The sequence below is a fragment of the Nicotiana tabacum genome, chromosome 6 (assembly GCF_000715075.1).
Source record: "Nicotiana tabacum cultivar K326 chromosome 6, ASM71507v2, whole genome shotgun sequence".
NCBI lineage: Eukaryota > Viridiplantae > Streptophyta > Magnoliopsida > Solanales > Solanaceae > Nicotiana > Nicotiana tabacum.
In genome coordinates, this window is record NC_134085.1 from 116,039,342 (window position 1) to 116,061,189 (window position 21,848).

The window sequence follows — 21,848 nt, forward strand, 5'->3', positions numbered from 1 at the left end:
TTGTCAATGCTGCCTTACAGAGCCTACTTCGAGAAGGCGACCATCACATCAGGGGTGCAGCAAACCTCACCCCCATTCCACAAAAGCTTAAGATACCGGAGCCAAAGCCATACGACAGATCCCGGGATGCTAAAGAAGTGCAAAACTTCATCTTCGACGTCGAACAATACTTCGATGCTGTGGGCCATTTGGAGGAATCCAAAAAGGTAGCGACTGCTGCCATGTATCTTCAAGGCGATGCCAAACTTTGGTGGCGGGTCAAATACGAAGCCATCAAGGCCGGTGAAGATACCCTCCAGACATGGGATGAATTGAAGGTAGCCATACGCCTGCAGTTCTTCCCCGAAAATGTGGAATACAATGCAAGGAGAAAGCTACGGGACCTCCGCCACACCAAATCAGTGAGGGAGTACGTGCGCGAATTCTTCGCACTCATGCTAAACATACGCGACATGGGGGACAAAGACAAACTCTTCGCATTCATAGAAGGTTTGAAACCTCATGCCCGCATGGAACTACAGCGAAAACGGGTAGACACCCTGCCCAAGGCCATTCAAGCTGCAGAATGCCTTGGCGACTATCATTTGGGAACTCAGAACGACAGGCCCCAGCCGTCTGTCCGAGGGGGATTCAACGGGCACCATCCCAGCAATGGTGGCCCAAGCAAAAGTGGGGGAGATCGGAGTGCATCCAAAACTAAGACTCCTCCCTCCAACAGCAACAGTGCTGCATCCATCAACAACAATCAGGGGAGAAAGCCTCCCTCAGAATGTCGTCATTGCGGCGGGGCACATTGGAACAATGAATGCCCAAACATAAAGGTCAATGCTCATCAGACTGTCGAGGATGAGTCAGACGCATCAGACACATCAGAAGACAACCAGGTAGGCGCCTTCAATGCAATTGTTGGCTCTATCCCACATGCCTTAGTGGGGACCAGTGCATGTCCTCCCAAGAAAACATCAGTCCCAATCACCAAGAAAGGGAAAAAAAAGATGGACGAAAGAGCTCCTAAACAAGCGAGGACCCTAATGTTCGTCGAATTGAAAGTGAACGGCAAGCCCCTTCACGCCTTGATAGACACGGGTGCCACCCATAACTACTTGTCGTCAACGCAAGTAGAGCGCCTAGGTCTTGTTGTGCAAAAGAGCAAAGGCCGCGTCAAGGCTATCAACTCACCACCTCAGACATTGGGTGGAACAGCTACAAATGTCCCAGTGAAACTTGGCCCATACAAAGGAAGCATCGACCTGCGCATCGCAATCATAGATGACTTCGACATTATAGTGGGTTTGGAGTTCATGAGGCAAACCAACACCATACCGGTACCATATGCCAACATGCTCCTGATGATGGGAGAAAAAGGGGCCAAGCCCTGCACCATACCATACTTTCCCATAAAGATGGCCGCTGAAAACATCTCGGCCATGCAGTTGGAGAAGGTAGTCAACAGACATGAACCCCAGGTTCAGGCTACCCTTCGCAGCAACAATCAGTCATCATGTCATCGGCCTCAAAAGACTGGTGACGCTCATCATCGTGTGAAGAATTGTCAGCCATGCCACAAGGACAAGTCGGATCACTCATCACAGCCGGGACCCTCGCAGCCATTACATGTCCCTCAGAGACCATGGAAAAGTGTTTCCCTCAGATTCATCACGGGATTGCCCCAAGTCGGCAATCTTGCATCCATCATGGTTGTCATAGATCAGTTCTCAGACTATGCAACTTTCATAGCAGCCCCGCAAAACATCTCAGCAAAAGATACAGCTCGACTCTTCTTCTCGCACATTGTCAAACATTGGGGCCTGCCCAAAAACATTGTTAGTAGGCGCGACTCACGCTTCACTAGCAACTTTTGGACCCATCTCTTCAGGTGCTTTGGGTCAACATTGAGTCACAACACCGACATCCATCCACCATCGGATGGCCAGACAGACCTGTTCGATGACATGCTGGAGGAATATCTCTGCAACTTCGCAACCGGATCACAGAAGCATTGGGTGAACCTCCTGGATGCTGCTCAACTGTGTTTCAATTCTCAAAAGAGCCATCATACAAACAAAAGCCCTTTTGAAATTGTTACCGGACAGCAACCGCTTCTCCCGCAAACGGTGAATGCATCAACCATGCCAAAATCTCCTCGAGTTGCCAACTTCTCGAGCGAATGGGAGCGCAACATGGGGATAGTGCGGAGCTATCTCATCAAAGCCCAAGAGCGGGCAAAAAGGTTCACCGAACAAAAGCTTTGCTTTGCCCAACATCAACCAGGGGACAAAGTAATGCTATGCATCCCAAAGCGGTACTTGTTTGCAGAAAGGACCCATGACCCTCGCCTGCAACAAAAATACATCGGGCCCCTGCCCATTGAAAAACGCATTGGGAAGTCCACATACCAGGTCAAAACTCCATCCTGGTGGAAGATCCATCCAGTCTTCCATGTCAGCCGCATGCAATCATTGCTTCGCTACAACAGCAAGCTCAAAGAACAGAGGGGCGCAGACCTCCCATCCAACAACCATCAGAAACATCATCATCATCATCATCATCATCATAAGGCTCCGAGGACGGCGCCAACTCAGGTGGGGGAGAATGTCATGGGCTGCTTTCCAGACATGCCCTATGACCCCTTGGCCGCGCCCCATGGCGGCCTAGCAAGCCTCACAATGCCTAGCGCCATGGTTGGCCCCGTGGTCTTGGCTGCGCCAAGTGACAAGCGCGCATGTGCCTCTGTCGCCCCACCGATGCCTCTCGCCAGCGCCCAAGGGCTGGCCAATGACAACAGCGCCGCGCGCCCTGACAATGTCGCGCGCGCAGATCCTGATGCCTCGCCAGCGCCCAGCTGCAGGCCCATTCCAGCAGCGCCTCACGCACAGACCCTGATGCCAAGCACGAGCGCCCAGCCTCAGGCCAGCACATCAAGTGTCGCGCGCGCCCACAGCAACGCGCGCGCAGACCCTGACCCGCAAGACAAAGATGCTGCCATCGGATTGTAATCATAGGATAGTTTACATCATTTTCATTTCAGTGTGCTTCTACAGCTTTATTAGGACTAGTCTTGTAATGTTGGTTTATTTTTTTAAGCATTATTAAGGGGGACCAAACAATCAAACATTTCAATCAACATTTTCTGGTGTCTCTCCCCCTCGACACCACATCATTGTAATCATCATTTTCAGTCATCAATAAAATCATCATCAGCATTCAAAACCCAATTCTCTCTCAGCTTCCGCAATTGCTCACGACATTGGTTTTCCCGCACGGCACTGACAATCTAGTCTAGCGTGCGGCGAGGACCTCATTGGCGGACAGCAACCGCACTGACATCGGTTGCTTAGCCTTACGTTTCCCTTCCAAATATCATCAGGAAGGCGTTGCGTAACAGTTGGTATCAGAGCCTAGGCTCGACATCGGACGAGACATTATTTTATCACTTAGAAACATTGTTATAGGCTAAATAACAGCACTAACTTAAAATTGTTGCTCCTGCACATCCTGAAATCATATTGTAACTTTCCGGGGATCTAGAAATCATGTTTTAGGAATTCTGCATATCCTAAAATCATTCTGCATTTATATGTGCATGTTAGATACCCCTATTCTAGGATCGCGTTCATACTCGCTCAGTCACACCTAGTTTAAACTACTGGTTATGAAAGATGTAAAAACGATGTCATATTTATTCTGTTTAAGTAGAACTGCTCATAATCTCTGGATATTTGCAACTTAGAATAGCATGCTTTGGTTAAAATAACTTCTAAACTGTTTTAGTAATTCTGATAACTATTGTGCATTATCCTACGCCTAGGCAAGCCTCAGGTAATCAACCTCTATAAAACTAGAAAATTTTCTTTGTGTTTACTACTTAATGGTTAACATGCTTAAAATCAGTAGGCAAACTGATTAAGGCTCCTGTTTCTGAGTTATAAACCAATCTGCATGTCTCTTGTATTCTGATACTCACCTAGACATTATGTCTTAGGATCATGTTAATAATACTGCCCTTGTATGTGTTTGAGTCATGATATTTACATGCATTATCTGCGGAGGTAAACCTGAGCCTCTTATTTGCTCCTTCTTGCTTTTATTTGCTAAAAGTCCTATGTGTTCTTGCTTGTCGCCTTAGTATTTTCTCCTTTAAGCTTTAGGGGTCTATCTAGAACTGCCTGTAGGTAGAGGTCCTAACCTCCTCCAGGACCATTAAGAAGGGATAGGTAATAGCTCGCAATAGAGATTGCTAACCGACACTCGCTTTAATAACCGCTAAGGGGTGGGAAGGGTGGATATGGGATATGATGACTACGCACTAATGTCACATGTAGCCCCTCATTGAGGAGTGTTTACCGGGCATTGCGTGGGGTGATCCTGTAGGCTAACTAACTTAGGACCCCTCCTTCCCAAATTCTATTTGCTTAAACTTTACTTTTCTATATGTATACAATTTGTTTAAGCCTTTCCTTTGTCTCATTATTTAAGTCATGTAATGTCCAAAATCTACTCTAGTTTGTAATTATGTATTTAAAACTATTTATTTATTAATAGACTAGTTCACAAGTATAAGTTCGGTCGGGACCCACCATTGTAGATCGAGAGGGGTGCCTAACACCTTCCCCTCGAGGTTAATTTGAGCTCTTACCCTAAATCTCTGGTAATGCAAACCAATCCAAGAGTTAATCACTCTGGGTGCCCTAACGCACCATAATCTGTTAGGTGGCGACTCTTCAAATACCCAATTTCCAAAAGGAAATGAGTTATTTCCCCCATGTAATATTGAAACCCGGACCTTCTCTCTGCGGAGGGAAAAAAGGTGGCGTGACACTCATATCAGCGAGGAACTTGGATACAGACATATTGTCATTTCCCTCCTCACTCCCATCTTTTTCTTCCTCTGACACAGACTTCGTTTCTAGATATACAATGTCTAAAGGAGTTTCATCTAGGTGAGGGGAAGGAGGAGGGTCAGTACTATCTAGGGGATGTTTAATGGAACATGGAGTTTCATCCCAAGTAGAAGCAAAGAACTCTCCTTGGGCAGAGGGAGTAGGTCCCTATGTTGGCTCCTCTGTAGTACTGACTGGTACCAAGTCACCTTTAGGCACCAGGTTTCCATTTCCATCCCTATTCTCTTCTTCCCCCTTTGCCCCAACACTCACACAACCAGACACAGACTCTTCACTGAGACATCCTTCAGTAGCTATAAACAACATATTTTTTATAGCTTCTTTCTCACCCAAATCTTCCAATAATACAGAATTAGTAAGAGCTAGAGGAGCATTACCTAATAGAGATAGGATGTTTAAATCAAAATTTTGAATAGAGGGGGTATCAGATACACCAGATTCTTCACCAAGACCAGTGATAGCCACTTAGTCCACACTTTCTTCCTCAACCCGCTGACTCGAGACCTTTGTACCTTCTTCCCCTTCCATCGGTCTTTCTACTTTCATTATTTCGGTTGTAGCGGAGGGAGATGTTTAAGCGATAAACTTCGTAGGAGTTTGGTTTTTTCGACTACTATGGTAACCAGAACTTGATGGAGTAAGGTAGGAAGTAGTGGGTGGTGGTTAGTAGGAGATAGGGGTTTCAGTAGGTGAAAGATGAGGCTCTGATTCTAAAGGCTGTGCTTTGTGAGATGAAGACACGGTAGGGATTTCAGTGGTGGCATTTGGAGACTCTGATTGTTGTAAAGACATGGTTAATTTTAAGAGTGAAGGCACAAAAGAGAGGGGTTTCAGAGAGAAAGAGAGTTTGATAGCTTTGATGTAGACAATTATGAGAGAGACTTGTCTTTTGGGGTTATTTAGAGTGAAAGGAGGGACCAGTTACAGATGGACATGATGGAATGGGTAGTTGGATCAGATTGTAACGGGGTGTGACGTTTGGGTTTAAGACATATGGGAAAAGGGCGGACATACTTAATGACGTGTCACGCTTAGCAGTTCAAATGCGTATGAGTGTAAGAGGAACTACTAGCCTGAGACACAGGAACTAGGTTCCCTGACTAATTTTGCAGATATGAGCATCATTCTTCTAACAGACTGCAATGTCATGAGCTGCTTGTTTATCCTGTAATTTTCATGTGTGTCTACCTGTAACGGTATAGAATTAAGTTAGAAGTTGCCAGAAAATATTTTTTAGCAATTTACCTTATTATTCTTTCATAACAGTCATTAAGGGACTAGGTTCTAAGTTTAAGTTGATCAATCCCAGCACCAGGCAATTTTCTTTAAAATGCTCTCTGCTCAGTGCTTTGACGAAGATATCAGCTACCTTGTCCTCTATTTTGCAGAACTTCATACATATGAGACCCTTTTTAACATTGTCCCTAAGGAAATAGTGTCGCACATCAATGTGATTTGTCCTCGTATGCTAAACTGGGTTCTTTGCCATATTGAGGGAACTTGTGTTGTCACACAACAATGGCACACAGTTTGAGAATACACCAAAATCTTCTAATTATTTCTTGATCCATAGTAGTTGAGCACAACATGAGGCAACTACTACATATTCAGATTCTGCAGTTGAAAGGGCTACATAGTTTTATTTCTTTGTTCCCCATGAAATTAAGCATGATCCCAAAAATGTGCCATGTCAGATGTGCTCTTCCTATCCACCGATAACCAGCATAATATGTATCACCATACCCAATTAAGTTGAAATTGTCTCCTGAGGGATAATAGAGGACCAGGTCTTGTGCTCCTTTGAGATATCTCAGAATTCTTTTAGCATCTTTCGAATGAGATTCTTTGCTTGATTGGAATCTAGCACACAACCCTAAATTGAACAAAATGTCAGGTCTGCTGGTTGTTAGGTACAAGAGATAATCAATGATACCCCAATACATGGTTTTATCTACAAAGGAACATGTTTCATCCGTGTCTAAACGAGTGGCAGTAGCAATGGGAGTATCAATGGTCTTTGAACCTTCCATCTCAAACCTCTTCAGGAGCTCCTTAATGTATTTATGTTGACTTATCATCATTCCCTTAGAGGTTAGCTTAACTTGTAGTCATAGGAAGAAATTTATTTCCTCCATCATACTCATCTCAAACTCACTTCCCATAAGCATGGAAACTCCTCACACAAGGAATCATTTGTTGCACCAAAGATGATGTCGTCAACATAGACCTGCATAATAAGTCAATAAGCAGGTTCCTCCCTCTTTTCTTTAGAGTGTTGTCAATTTTCTCTCTAGTGAAATAATTTTCCAGAAGGAACCTAGATAACCTTTCATACCATGCACGAGGGTCCTGCTTTAATCCATATAAGGCTTTGTCAAGCTTGAATACATGTTTAGGATACTCATGACATTCAAAACCAGGTGGTTGTTTGACAAAGACTTCTTCCTTCAAATATCCATTCAAAAATGCACTCTTAACGTCCATTTGGAACAATTTGAATTCCAAATGAGATGCAAAAGCAATAAGAATTCTGATGGCTTCCATTCTTGTAACTGGAGCAAAAGTTTCATCATAATTAATCACTTTTTCTTAATTATAGACTTGAACCACCGGCCTGGCCTTATTTCTTATTGTATTGCCAAAGTTATCGAGCTTATTTTTGAACACCCACCTAGTTTCAGTAATTCTTCTATCTGATGGTTGAGGAACCAGGTGCCATACATTATTTCTCTCAAATTGATGGAGCTCTTCTTGCATAGTAGTATCCAGTCAGCATCTTTCAATACAACCTTGATATTTTTCAGCTCAATTTAAGACAGAAAAATTGAGAAAGAAAATATATTTCTTCACTTTGATCTAGTCTGAATTCCCGAATCCAGAGGAGTGGTTACCTTCTGAAGAGGATGTGAGATTTTGTGCTTCTAGTTAGACACCTGAGTCTCAAGGTGTGAAAGACCAGGTTCCGCCCTGTGAGACCTATCATTGGCATCCATGGAAGTGTGAGTACCACTTCTATGCTCAGCATCAGGGGTGCCTTGCACATCATCAACAACTCTATTTTCTGCTTCAGTTGTTGTGATAGAGGGACTGGGTTCCTCTGAATCAGCTAGAGGTTCTGCTGCATCTTCTTCACTATACTCCTTGACCTGACTCATCATATCTGCCTTCCCATTTTCCATATCAATGAATTCTCCAGGAACCTTTAAATACTCTCTATTTTGATCATTCTTATCATGTGAATCCTTCCCACTTGAGTGGTATGATTCATCAAAGAGTATATGTACGCTTTCCTCTACGCATTGAGTTCTTTTATTTATGACCTTATATGCTTTGCTTTGTGAAGAATTGCCAAAAAAATTCCTTCATCACTTTTAGCATCAAACTTTCCCAATGCTTCCTTACATTATTGAGAACAAAATATTTGCAACCAATGCTCTCACGTAAGTCAGTTTTGATTTTCTCCCGTTTACCAACTCATATGAGGTCTTATTTAGGAGGGACCTGATCATGGACCTATTTATCAGATAGTAGGCAATGTTTACTACCTCAGCCCAAAAGCTCTTTGGTACGCCACTGTAAATTAGCATTGTCCTTGCCATGTATTCAATAGTTTTATTTTTCCTCACCACAACACCATTTTGTTGGGGGTGTTCTAGGAGCTGAAAGTTTATGACATATACTATTTTGAGCACAAAATTCATCAAATTTTGCATTGTCAAACTCGGTACCATGATCGGATCTTATGCTCACAATATTATAGCTCATCTTCACTTGAATTAGCTTCACAAAGGCAGCAAAGACTAGAAAATGTTTCATCCTTGGTTTTGAGGAATAAGGTCCATGTGAATCTGGAACAATCATCAATAATTACAAAGATGTAATTCTTTCCTCCTCTATCGGGTATCCTCATAGGTCCACATAGATCCATATGGAGACGGTCTAGTGGCCTTGAGGTACTTATTTCCTTCTTTGTTTTGAATAAAGACCTGACTTGCTTCTTTTTCACACATGCATCATATACGTTGTGATCTTTGAACTTTGACTTCGGCAGGCCATGAACCAGGTTATTCTTGGTTAGTTTGTTCAATATAGAGAAGCTTGTATGTCTCAATCTTCTATACCACAGTTCGGCATCATCATTAACAACATTCAAACATGTAATATGTTTAGAGACTCAAAGTCTACAACATAGACGTTTCTGAATCTTTTTACCACCAGAACCACTTCATTAGTTACAAGATTGGTGACGGTTTAAGACTTTGATAAGAACTCCACTTTATTTCCTTTGTTGCAGATTTGAGAGACACTCAACAGATTGTATTTCAAGCCATTCATATAATACATAATTTCAGTTGAATTAGTGAGTGTCTTTCTAATTTTTCCAACTCCTAGAATGTATCCTTTTTTGCCATTATCAAAGGACACACTCCCACCTTGAAGGGCTTTAAGTGAAAGAAAATCATCAATACTTACAGTCATGTGTTTAAAGCAGCCACTATCCATGTACTATTTTTGGCTGTTTTCTTTCACTGCTGCCTGCACAAGGAAATCAGAGATTAGACTTAGGAACTCAAACAAGTTTGGTTCCCTTGTAATGAGGAAAGAGGAGAATTATTTTTTTTTTGTCCAAGCAAGCATCGCGCGTTTCTTTTTTAGAGAACCAAGTTCCTTAGCAGTAGATACTTTTTCAACAAAAACTTTATTTTGCAGCTGGGACTGAAACCTTTCTTTATAGGAATATTTGAAATGGTCAGTGTTATCACAATAAGTGCAAAGCCAGTTATCAGGTACAATAACATACTTGCTATGTGGGTTGTAGGGAGTCTTTTCTTTTTGGAATCTGATTCCTTGCATGTCCCCCCATACTTTTATACATGGAAATTGTGTCAGAGGACCAGGTCCACTTTAGAGATTATCTCGATCATTTTTAACCCTATTTAGATCTTCTTGAAGTTGTTTTTTAAAAAAATTCAGCACAAAGACTCAATTTTGCCTTTTTGAGTTCATTTTCAAGCTTAAAGATGTGCTTCACTCGCCACTTCCTTTCCTGTTGAAGAGTTCATGCAATTTTCTATTGATGTTTTTATGGAATTATTGTCCCTTTCCTCTATTGTTTACTTTAGATCCACAACTACTACCAGCAAGTCATCTCTCTCATGTTCTACCTCTTCAATTTCTCACTTAGAATATCTTTTCTTTCTTTAAATCCTCTATTTTTTCTTTCCAATCAACAATTACAACCAGTAAATCATCTCTCTCATGCTCTACCTCTCCTATTTCCTCAGTTAAAGCATTTTTATTATTAATGAGATTATGGTAAGCATCAATCAAGACATTAGCTAAAGATACCAGCTTCTTTTGATAATAAGACTTCAGATTTCTTTGAACGTCTAGAAAGTTTGCCTCATTGTTATTATCATCTTTATCCTCATCAGATTTTGCCATTAGGGCAAATATGGAGTCATATTCTGCTGCTTCGCCTTCAACGGCCATCATGGAGCTATCTCCTTGTTCATCATCACCCTCAGATTCACTAGAGGAATCTTCCCATGCAGCATGAGCTTGTTCTACAATATTATCAACCGCATCTCTTCTCTTGAATTTCCTATCAGAGAGCGGGTTCATCTTGTCCGTCTTGCCTATATTGTACTTGTAATGGTCCTTCTTGTGGAGAGGACAATATTTGATAAAATATCCTGGTTTCCCGCATTTGTGACAACAATCATAGCCTTTTGTTCTGCTGGAGCTGCCCTTTTTAGGAATGCCTCCATTTCTACGAACCATTTTCAGAAACCTCCGTGTCAAATATGCCATGTCAGCATCATCACCACTTGAGTCACTATTGTCTCCTTTGAGAACCAGGTTCTTCTCCTTTCTGGGTACTCTTCTTTCATGATCTTTCTTCTTCTTCTTCTTCTTCATCTGCATTTTGTAGGTCTTCGAATTTCCAATGAGTTCGCGAATCATTAACTTTTATAGATCTTTTGCCTTTGTAATAGCATCGACATTGCTCTCCCATGAAGCAAGTAACACACTGAGTATTTTTCTGACCAGTTTATTTCTTTAGATACTCTCTCCTAGAGAATGAAGCTCATTGATGATGGAAGTGAAACGAATATGCATGTCTTGAATGGACTCATCCAAATTCATCATGAAGAGTTCATACTCAGTAGTGAGCATGTCGATTTTTGACAGCTTGACTTGAGTCGTACCTTCATGTGCAACTTGGAGAGTCTTCCAGATCTCCTTGGTAGATTGACAGGCTGAGATTCGGTTGTACTCGTCTGGTCCAATACCATAGACGAGGATCTTATTTGCTCGAAAGTTTTTCTCGATGGCTTTACGATCGACGTCATTATATTCCTTCCTTATCTTTAGAACTTGGACAGTTGTCTCGCCAATGGTCTTCATAGGAACAAAGGGTCCGTCGGATATAACATAATAGAGCTCTGAATCTTCAGCCATGATAAAATTGTCATTCTTATCTTCCACCATCCATAGTATTGTCCATTGAATCTTGGTGAATTGTAGGTTGATTGACCTTCTTCAAAATTTGGTAAAGCAGCCATGAAGATCTTTTCTAGGTGTTATCCTTATAGAAAGAACCTGCTCTGATACCAATTGATGTAAACTAAGAGTCCACATTAAAGAGTTGACTTATATTGTGATAGGAAGAACTGATATTCATTTGTTCTCTCTGTTGTTCCCTTAGCTTATTGCATTTGGAACTTGTGTCATATATATGACTTATTGGTCTTAGAGCGGAGAGGCTTTATATCATGTTCTTGATCTAGTTCTCATATGAAGTTTGTTAAATCATCAAAATAAAAAGGCACATAACTTATCAAAGTACGACTGATAAGTATTAAGTATTAATTACATGACTAAGTAATAAAAAAAAGTTATGCATTTTCATTGTCTAAACCAATGCAAAACTTTTAAAAAAATATTCAATTCTATTGTCGTTCCTAGTATTGAACTAAATTTCTTTGTTAGTATTAATATTGATTTGGTTTTACTTTAGGCTTTATTTATGTTACTATGTCTATGAGCTATACAACATATTGGACTATTCAAAAATTCAAGTCCAAGCTTGAGTTAATATGTTAAAAGAGAGAACTATGAAAAAGTTTAAGAACTATTAATAAATTACATTAAAATATATATTTTTAAATATAAAATATTTTTAAAAACTTTTATGCATATAATGTCGGGTTGGTTTAGTTTCGATTCGTCTTTTTTAGTTAAAATCAAACCAAATCAATTATTGTTGATTTTTTCCAACACCAAACCAAATTAAACCAAATCATAATCAATTTTTTTCCAGTTTGACTTGTATTATTGATTTGACGCGGTTTGTCGGTTTCTTCTATACAACCCGGCTAGGTGATATGAAACTTCTACGGACCAAAAGGAAGTGATGGTGGTTATCTAGTCTATCTACATAAACCCCTAATTCTAGGAATCCGTTTAACCACGAGTAAAATTATACTACAAATAGTGCAAGTGTAGTGGGTCTCTGCCATGATTAATGTCCTATGCAAGCAATTTGCTTAGATTTTTAATAGGCAAAATATATAGTTTACTCATCCACCTTGCACCCAAATTCCTGTTACACGCCTGTTGACCACATGTTAAATTTTACACACCAAATCTTTCAAATGTGTGTCAATTACACACTACTTTTGACCAGCCTAGTTAATATTCAATGTTGTGAATACATGGGCATCTCTGAATTAAAAAGCAACCTTTTAATCAACTGACACCTTTACAGAATCGACCCGCTCAAATAAAAAAAACAATAATCAGTGCATCACCTTCCCCACCACTGCATCGCCTTCTCCACCATTGCAACCCCTTCTTCTTTGTAAAGAAAACTCCACCACAGTTACCACAAAACTACTACCTGCAACACCTAATAGATGCACACAAACAACATACCCAAAAAATATCACCTATCGGAATTTCGCCTGAAACTTCATCTTCGACCATCCCTTTTCTTTCTGTCATTATTTTTTCGTTTCACAAAGCTAGATAATGATGAGCCAAAAGAAAATAACGAAAAAGGAAAATTTTAGATCTTTTGTTGGCAAAATTAAAATAACCACAAAGCTCACTTTGTCAACAAAAATCCAAATTAAGAAATTGAAAACTTAAATTCAAACAAAATGGTTGATTTTTTTAGAAGAAATTTCAAATCTTGAGCAACCAAAAGAAAAAACAAAATGGGAGAAGGTTCTCAGGGAAGAAGACGAAATAGGAGGAGGGGAGATGACGTCGGATAGGGGAAGAAGACGAGAGGGGAAGGGGCATCTGGACAATATAAAGCAATGTGGGAAGAGATTTTTGTGTGGAGTTGTGGGGGGGGGGGGTCGACATAGATTGGGGAAGGGGTATGGGCCGGGGAAGAAGACAAGAGAGGGAAGGGTTATTTTTCCCTTTTTATTTTTTCGTTAATTATTTGTTAATTGGTGTAAAAAGGAAAAAACTTAAAAGTTAGACACTTGGATTCTTTATAAAACTTGTGACATGAAAGTTTTATCATTCACGCGCTTGTTTTATGTGTGTAACATGTTGGTGACACATAGCTAAAGTAGTATGTAATTGGCACACATTTGAAAGGTTTGGTGTGTAAAATTAAACATGTGGTCAACAGGTGTGTAACTAGGGGTGTGCATTCGAATCAGTTTATCGATAAATCGAATCGATTATTTGTTATCGGTTTATCGATTTATCGATTTCGATTTTGAAATTTTCCTTATCGAGTTATCTATTTCGATTTTGTCCTCTTCAGTTATCGGTTTATCGATAAATCGATAAGATATACTAAAAAATGCAGTTCATAGACGACCTTTTCTGGAAACACTAATATTTGGGTCGATGATTCCATCATGCTATTGCTGGATTGTCTTGAGCCCATTCGATACCAACTTCCAGTATGCAACATTGGATTCCTAATAAGCCCTTCGTTAGAGCTAGCTGAATCATCTCTAAAACTCGTTCGCGCAATGTCTTTCCCTTTTGGTGGCAATAATGCCTTTCGAAGCAACCCCTCCTTAGAGCTTACGGAATCTTCTCGAAAACTCATTTTGCAAATGTCTTCCCTTTTTTCTTTGCAATATTGTGGCTGAAGCATCAAGTAGTGAAGAGGATGACATGACTGAGTCTAGGAATGAATGCTACAAAGACGGACAAGGTTGACCCATGTATGTAAATTCGAGTGGCAACACTCGAAGGAAGTTGACCCGTGTTGAATGCCCAGAAAACAGAACACTTCTAAAACAGTTACACTAATTTTCTTGAATTTAAATAAGTATTTATCAAGAGTGTAAAGACATTTTGCACCATTAATGTAGTTTAATTTCCTGAGCCGAAGGTCTATTGGAAACAACCTATCTAGATGTATAGCGATATACTTTCCGTGGAATCCCACAAATTTTCTTATTGGTGTAATCGATAACCGAATCGATAAGCCCCAAAAATCAATAAATCAAAATAAAAAAAATCGAAATCTTATTGAAACGATAACGATAAGCATATGTACAAATCGACAATCGATAAGGGTCAAAATCGAATCGATAAATCGAATGCACGCCCCTATGTGTAATAGGGATTTGGGTGCAAGGTGGATGAGTAAACTATATGTTTTGTCATTTTTAATACTTAATAAAATTACAATACCTTTTCACCATGATTAAAGTTGTCGTACATTTATCCCTTTCCCTTTAAGGTGATAAGTATAACCTTAACAAGAGGTGGGCATCACAGCCAAATGTCAAGCACAATTGATCTAATACTATGAGTAAAGGTAAAGTACAATAGTAGTAGGTGATCAAAACTATTCAGCTATCAACAAAAGTACTCGTACAATCGAAGTATGGATTCTACATTTCGTAGTGTGGTAGAGGGAAAACACTAGAGAGAAGAGAATCATTGTGTTTAAAGCTTTATTCTTTATCAATGAATGAATACACTTTAGAAACATTAATGATACAAAGTAGAAAATGCCCATCATTTAAAAGTTTACAAAAGTCAAAATGGTGTAAAAATAGCTGGAATTTAATTGATGATGCCCATCGTTTCATGTCACCCATATCCTTACTATATTTTGTACATTTTCTAGACTTTGAATTACAACCTCGGTACAATGAAAATTTCCCACTTGAAAGTAACAATATTAAATGTAAAACAGTCCCCAGTACTGTGCATGGCAGGCGTATCAAGATAAATACTTGGGGTACTTAGCAGATTTAATGAATCCCAATGTACTATCTCTAAAAAGGCCACACTTGTTCACATATAATACGATTTTCTTCTTTTTCTTTTGAAGGTTCCTCTCTCTTCTTTTTGTTTTCTCTATATCCGTAGTGTTCGAACCAACCGCGCACCTTAACTAATTTCACAGAATACCTGCTACTTTCCACTAGTATAGGTATTCTTTCCGTTTCAATTTAAATGATGTATTTTGACTCGAAACAAAATTTTAAAAAAAAAATACTTTTAAAACTTGTGGTCTTTAAAACTTAAGGGGTATTGTGAGGCCATGATATTTATATGGTTATAAAGCTTCTCATTAATGGTAAAATTGGTTAAATAAAAAGTTAAAATCGAATTATTTTCAATTTTAGAAATGTGTCATTCTTTTTGAAATGGACTAGTAAGGTAAGTGTGTCATCTAATTTGAAACGGGGGAGTATATAACTTTGTCCATCAATTATTGGACAGACGAAGATAAATTATCTATTGTTTTTGCTTTCGCAAGAATTTGAACCCAAGATCTCATGATTCTCGACCCATTGAACTTTATCTTTTTGTTTTCTTCCTTCTTTGCTTTGCCTTCACGAAGAGAGTAATGGATAATAGATTCAAAATCTTACACAATTAAAGTAAGTACTTGAATAATGGACCATTATAGATGTTGTTTATATACTTGTGACCACATTAAAAATGATTGACATTAATCATCATTAATCAAGTTAATATCAGAGGCACCTGATGATTTAAAAAATATTTTGCAGGATTTTCCAATTAAAGATGTGGTCCACTGGTCCTCTCCTAGCATGATCCAATGTCACAATGTGCTTTCATTTACTAGTTCAAAGTGGAAAAAAGGGAAAGAAACTAGAATTACAAAGAATAAAAAAGAAAGAGCAAATAAGTTTAAAGGAATAATGTGGAGAAGTGAGAAATCAAAAACAAACTTTCTTGGATCCTGCGTGAAACATTGTCACTATACTACTGCCCAAATTCTATTATCAAAATTTTTGGTTGGCTAAAGATAAAGGAAACAAGGAATGATGTAAAAGTGGTGGGGAAAAAATTTAAAAAGAAAAAGAGGAATGAAATCTAAGAAAACCAAAAGTATTAAGAGAGCAGAAAAAGGTGGAAAAATACTGAGGAAAGAGAGACATACAAAGAAAGTTAAAGCAAAAGAAAACAAATGAATTGTGTGAGTAGAAGTATGGGAGTTACAAACACAAGTCGAAGCAGAAACTAAAGATCAACAAGAAGAAGGAATAGTACAAATATTTATTTAACTAATTTGGATTGTGGTGGGATGAATATAGTACCTCTATCATTAACAGAGGTCTCAAGTTCGAGTTTTGGATATAAAAAAAATCATGCTAGGAAGAGCTTTCCACAAAATGGACCTTACGCAACACGAATTCGAATATACAGTTCGGTTCTAATGCGCGTACCGGATACCGGATAGTAAATCAAAAATATTTATTTATATTTTTGGACTTCTTTTTAAATTTTCTTTTCTCTCTCTTCACACCAAACAAAACCCACTGATGGCAAACTAAATCATGATGAAAAACTCTCTGTTTCTAGCACTCCAAAAAAGCAATTTCTAACAATCAAAACCTTCCCTTCCCTTAAATTTACCTCTCTTTTCACACCCCATTTCTCAACCATTTCCTATTCCACCATAACCATGAAACACTCCTTTTCTCTCTTTCTCACTACAATTTTCTTCTTTCTAACAAGAATTTCACTTGTTTTCTCCATTAGTAGTTCAAATCTTCCTCTACAACTCATTTCTCTTTTGTCTTTAAAATCTTCTTTTCATGACCCTCACAACAATTTCCATGACTGGGATCCTACACTTGCTTTTTCAAGACCAAGTTCACATATTTGGTGTTCTTGGTCTGGCATCAAATGTGACAAAAAAACTAGCCAAATCACATCACTTGATCTCTCAAGGCGAAATCTTTCTGGTACAATTCCAACAGATATCAGAAACTTAGTACACCTTCACCACCTTAATTTAAGTGGAAATTCCTTTTATGGTCCTCTCCAAACAGTCCTTTTCGAATTTCCTTTTCTTAAAACTCTTGACATTAGTCATAACTCTTTTAATTCCACGTTCCCACCTGGCATTTCAAGACTCAAGTCTTTAACACACTTAAATGCTTATAGTAATGATTTCATAGGCCCTTTGCCTATAGAAATTGTTCAGCTTCCTAATCTTGAGTACCTTAACCTTGGCGGAAGTTATTTCGGGGGTGTAATTCCAAAAACTTATGGTAATTTTTCAAAGCTGAAGTTTTTACACTTGGCTGGAAATGTATTAACAGGTCCAATTTTACCTGAGTTGGGTTTCTTGAAACAGCTTCAACATATAGAGATTGGTTACAACAATTTCAGTGGTGGTATCCCTGTTGAATTTTCCTCTTTGTCAAATTTGAACTATCTTGATATTTCCCAAGCCAATATTTCTGGTTTTCTACCTTTTGGGTTAGGCAATTTGACAAAGCTTGAAACTTTGCTTCTTTTCAAGAACCATTTGTTTGGTATAATCCCGCTGTCTTTCGCCAACCTGAAATTGTTGAAATCGTTGGATTTATCCGACAATTATCTCACAGGAACAATTCCTGAAGGGATTTCAGGATTTAAGGAGCTGACTCTTTTAAATTTGATGAACAATAATTTAACAGGTGAAATTCCACAAGGAATTGGTGAGCTTCCTAATCTTCAAATGTTGGCTTTGTGGAATAATTCATTCACTGGAATTTTACCACAGAAGTTGGGTTCAAATACTAAGCTACAAAAACTTGATGTCTCTTCAAATCAATTATCAGGTCCAATTCCACCAAATCTTTGTCTCAGTAACAACTTAGTTAAACTGATCCTGTTTTCAAATCAGTTTATTGGTGAGCTACCTTCTTCCTTAGCCAAATGTACCGTGTTAACGCGGTTCAGAATTCAAAATAACAAGCTCAACGGCTCAATACCTTTGGGTTTCGGTTTTTTGCCCAATTTAACGTTTTTGGATATGAGCAAAAACAATTTCTCTGGTCCAATTCCGAAAGATTTTGGGAATGCTGTGAAATTGGAGTATTTGAACATATCAGAGAATTCATTCAACAGTGAGTTGCCTGATAATATCTGGAGTTCTACAAGCTTGCAGATATTTTCGGCAAGTTACAGTGGCCTAATCGGGAAAATTCCCAATTTCAAAGGGTGTCGAAGTTTGTATAAAGTTGAACTTGAAGGAAATAATCTAACAGGTAGCATTCCTTGGGATATTGAGCATTGTGAGAAGCTCATTTGCTTGAATTTTCGACGAAATTCGCTTACTGGAATCATTCCCTGGGAAATATCTGCAATTCCTTCTATAACGGAAGTTGATTTGTCTCATAATTTTCTCACTGGAACAATCCCTTCGAATTTTGCCAATTCCAGTACTTTGGAAAATTTCAATGTGTCCTATAATCAGCTCACTGGTCCGGTGCCTTGTTCGGGCTCCATATTCTCAAGCCTACATTCGTCGTCCTTCGTTGGAAACGAAGGCCTTTGTGGTACTGTTATTCAAAAACCTTGCGGGACCAATGGGCTCGCTGCTGGAGCCCTGGAAGTCAAGCCGCAGCCTAAAAAGACAGCTGGCGCGATAGTCTGGATAATGGCTGCGGCTTTTGGTATTGGGTTGTTTGTCCTTATAGCCGGGAGCCGATGTTTTCACGCCAATTACAGTAGGCGATTTTCAGGCGAAAGAGAAGTTGGGCCGTGGAAGTTAACGGCGTTTCAGAGGTTGAACTTCACGGCGGATGATGTGTTGGAGTGTTTGACAATGACGGACAAGATCCTCGGAATGGGTTCAACTGGGACAGTGTACAAAGCCGAAATGCCAGGTGGCGAGATCATAGCGGTGAAAAAGCTATGGGGAAAACACAAGGAGACAATCAGGAAAAGGCAAGGCGTTTTAGCTGAGGTCGATGTTTTAGGCAACGTAAGACATAGAAACATCGTGAGATTGCTAGGTTGTTGCAGCAACAACGAGTGTACGATGTTGTTGTATGAGTACATGCCTAATGGTAGCCTCGACGATTTGTTGCATGGTAAGAATAAGGACGCTAATTTGGTAGCTGACTGGCTCACTAGGTACAAAATCGCGCTCGGGGTGGCTCAGGGGATTTGTTATCTTCATCATGATTGTGATCCGGTCATTGTTCATCGCGATCTTAAGCCTAGTAATATTCTTTTGGATGGTGAAATGGAGGCTAGAGTTGCTGATTTTGGTGTTGCTAAATTGATTCAGTGTGATGAATCTATGTCGGTAATCGCTGGATCTTATGGCTACATTGCACCTGGTAAGTTCTAGAATTAAACTTTTTATCTTGTTATTTAATTAAATTTTTAATTTTAATTGATGGAATTTTTGTTTATTTTCTGTTTTGAGTGCTTATCCAAAAAATATTTGTCAGATCCGTTTTGTTCGTTTTGTAGGGTGACGAAAAAGGGGTCACTTGCGTGCTAAGCGTGGTGTCATGTCATTAACATGATGCATTTTGAGTAAAAGCATGATATATCTTGTTGTTTTTTGTCCACTTCCGTCGTTAATTCATTTTTGAATTTGAGCGCCACAATCTGATATCTCTAGATTGAACTTTTTTATTAGGATAATAGTCTTGTCTAGCCACAAGCGGATCTAGCCTGTGCAATTGAACTTATACTTTGGACGTGATGCTACAAATAGTAAATATAAACCCATAATTTTAGAAATACAATTGTTTTGATGGTAAAAATCTTAAAAGCTAAACTCAAAATTCTGAACTTGTCTATGTGTCTAGCTTAGTTTAGTAAGAATAGTGATCTAAAATTTTAAGTAAAGGATTATCAAGTATTTCTTTACTTCATTGTGAAGATTAACATAAATATATTTGAAAATTAAATTCAAGGGAAAAATTTATAAGCTAAATTTTAAGTGGAGGAATAAGGGCGGCGGAACCACCGTCTGTTTCTTATCTCTTTTTGCAGTTTTAGCAACGACTTTGTTGTGCTTCAGAAGTACTGCGCGTGAATTGCTCCCTTCCCCTTTACGTTTAACCTTTTGCTTTTTGTTATTCTTTGGACCCACCAAGATTTTGTCAAGCTAGTCATAGAAAATTGTATTTAATCCCTTTGATTTATTGCTACTAGTACTACATTCCTTGACTTTAAATATTCTAAAGTCAAAACATATTTTGCACTAGCAGACAAAGTGTTATGATAACAAAACTATATAATTCTTATCTATTCATTATTATAGAATTGACATCATAGTTATTACTATTATTAATCATGCTTATGTGTTTAATGATGCAGAATACGCGTATACATTGCAAGTTGATGAGAAGAGTGACATCTACAGTTATGGTGTGGTTTTAATGGAAATTTTATCAGGGAAAAGATCAGTGGAACCAGAATTTGGTGATGGAAATAGTATTGTAGATTGGTTTAGGTCCAAGATTAAGACTAAAAATGGGATACACGACGTGTTGGATAAAAATGTTGGCGCTTCGTGTCTATCGGTGAGGGAGGAAATGATGTTGTTGTTGAGGGTGGCATTGCTCTGCACGAGCCGGAATCCGGCGGACAGGCCATCGATGAGGGACGTTGTATCTATGTTGCAAGAGGCCAAGCCTAAGAGGAAGTTGCCTGGAGCTGTGGGTACTGGTGATAACAATGCAATTGGTGCTATTCCTTTGGCTCAAAAAGCCAATGTGGAGTGTTAATATAATTGGAGATTTGGGCTTGTTTTTCTTCTCTTTGATTTGATTTTTCAACTTAGTTTTCTCTTTAAATAGTGGGGGGATTGGTATAGGAGAAGTTAGTACTTAATATTTTTCTTTCTTAAATTTTTGCTAATGGAAATTCCCCAGTGTTTTCTTTCCATTGTTCTTTGACATTAGATTGAGGCTATGACATGGGTATCTTTGCTAACAATTCTTTGGATGAGTTCTCCCCTTGGGAACCTTTACTCTCTATCTCTCATTTTTTCTTGAAACTAAAGCGTTAACCCTTAAAAAAAATTAATTTAAATAGCCGGACATCTAATAGCGTAAATTAAAAGTGGCACGTGAATGTATAATAAATAAATTATGTATCATGTGTATAACTGTTTGTGTATAATCTATGTATATACCTGTTAGGAAAAGTAACAATTGATCTAGTTGGCTATTCGTATAAAGATCCCAAAAAAGAGGGAGAAATTCAAAAATAGTCAGATTTACAATTGGTCGTTCAAAAATAGCTCAGTTTCAAAAGTAATCGAAATTTAGCCATTTTTCATGTAAAGATAAATCTGAGCGAAAACACTGTTCAAAACCCGGAAAATACGCCACTATATTATATTGGAGTTCCAGCATAAGTATAATTGAACTCCAGCATATTATACTGGAGTTCCAGGATAAGTATGCTGGAACTCCAGCATAATATGACGGAGTTTCAGCATAAGTACACTAGAACTCTAGCATAATATCCAGCAAGTATAATTGTCCAGTATAATATACTGGAGTTTGGAGTACCGGTGCTCCAGTCTCCAGTATATTATACTGGAGTCAGCAAAGTATACCGGTCCAGCATAATATGCTCGAGTTCATACACAGGTGCACCAAACTCCAGTATATTATGCTGGACCGGTCTCTGTTGCAGCAAAATAGTGGTTATTTTTCATTGACTTCG

The 21,848-nt window shown here is 38.9% G+C and overlaps 2 protein-coding genes across 2 annotated transcripts; one reads left to right on the forward strand and one right to left on the reverse strand.

Moving 5' to 3' along the window:
* Positions 1 to 10,964: 10,964 nt before the first annotated feature.
* On the reverse strand, positions 10,965 to 11,396 carry LOC142182008 (uncharacterized). Its single transcript, XM_075255779.1, has one exon. The coding sequence runs from the start codon at positions 11,394 to 11,396 to the stop codon at positions 10,965 to 10,967; it is 432 nt and encodes a 143-aa protein (XP_075111880.1).
* Positions 11,397 to 16,699: 5,303 nt separating this feature from the next.
* Positions 16,700 to 21,057, forward strand: LOC107805804 (leucine-rich repeat receptor-like protein kinase TDR). Its single transcript, XM_016629887.2, has 2 exons — positions 16,700 to 19,495; positions 20,490 to 21,057. The coding sequence occupies exons 1-2, from the start codon at positions 16,840 to 16,842 to the stop codon at positions 20,897 to 20,899; spliced, it is 3,066 nt and encodes a 1,021-aa protein (XP_016485373.1). The 5' UTR covers positions 16,700 to 16,839; the 3' UTR covers positions 20,900 to 21,057.
* Positions 21,058 to 21,848: the final 791 nt, after the last annotated feature.

Coding starts and splice junctions, on each gene's coding strand:
- LOC142182008 (XM_075255779.1), bottom strand. CDS start 11,396: ATGGTGGAAGATAAGAATGACAATTTTATCATGGCTGAAGATTCAGAG.
- LOC107805804 (XM_016629887.2), top strand. CDS start 16,840: ATGAAACACTCCTTTTCTCTCTTTCTCACTACAATTTTCTTCTTTCTA. Junction 19,496..20,489: donor TTATGGCTACATTGCACCTG/GTAAGTTCTAGA, acceptor TTAATGATGCAG/AATACGCGTATACATTGCAA.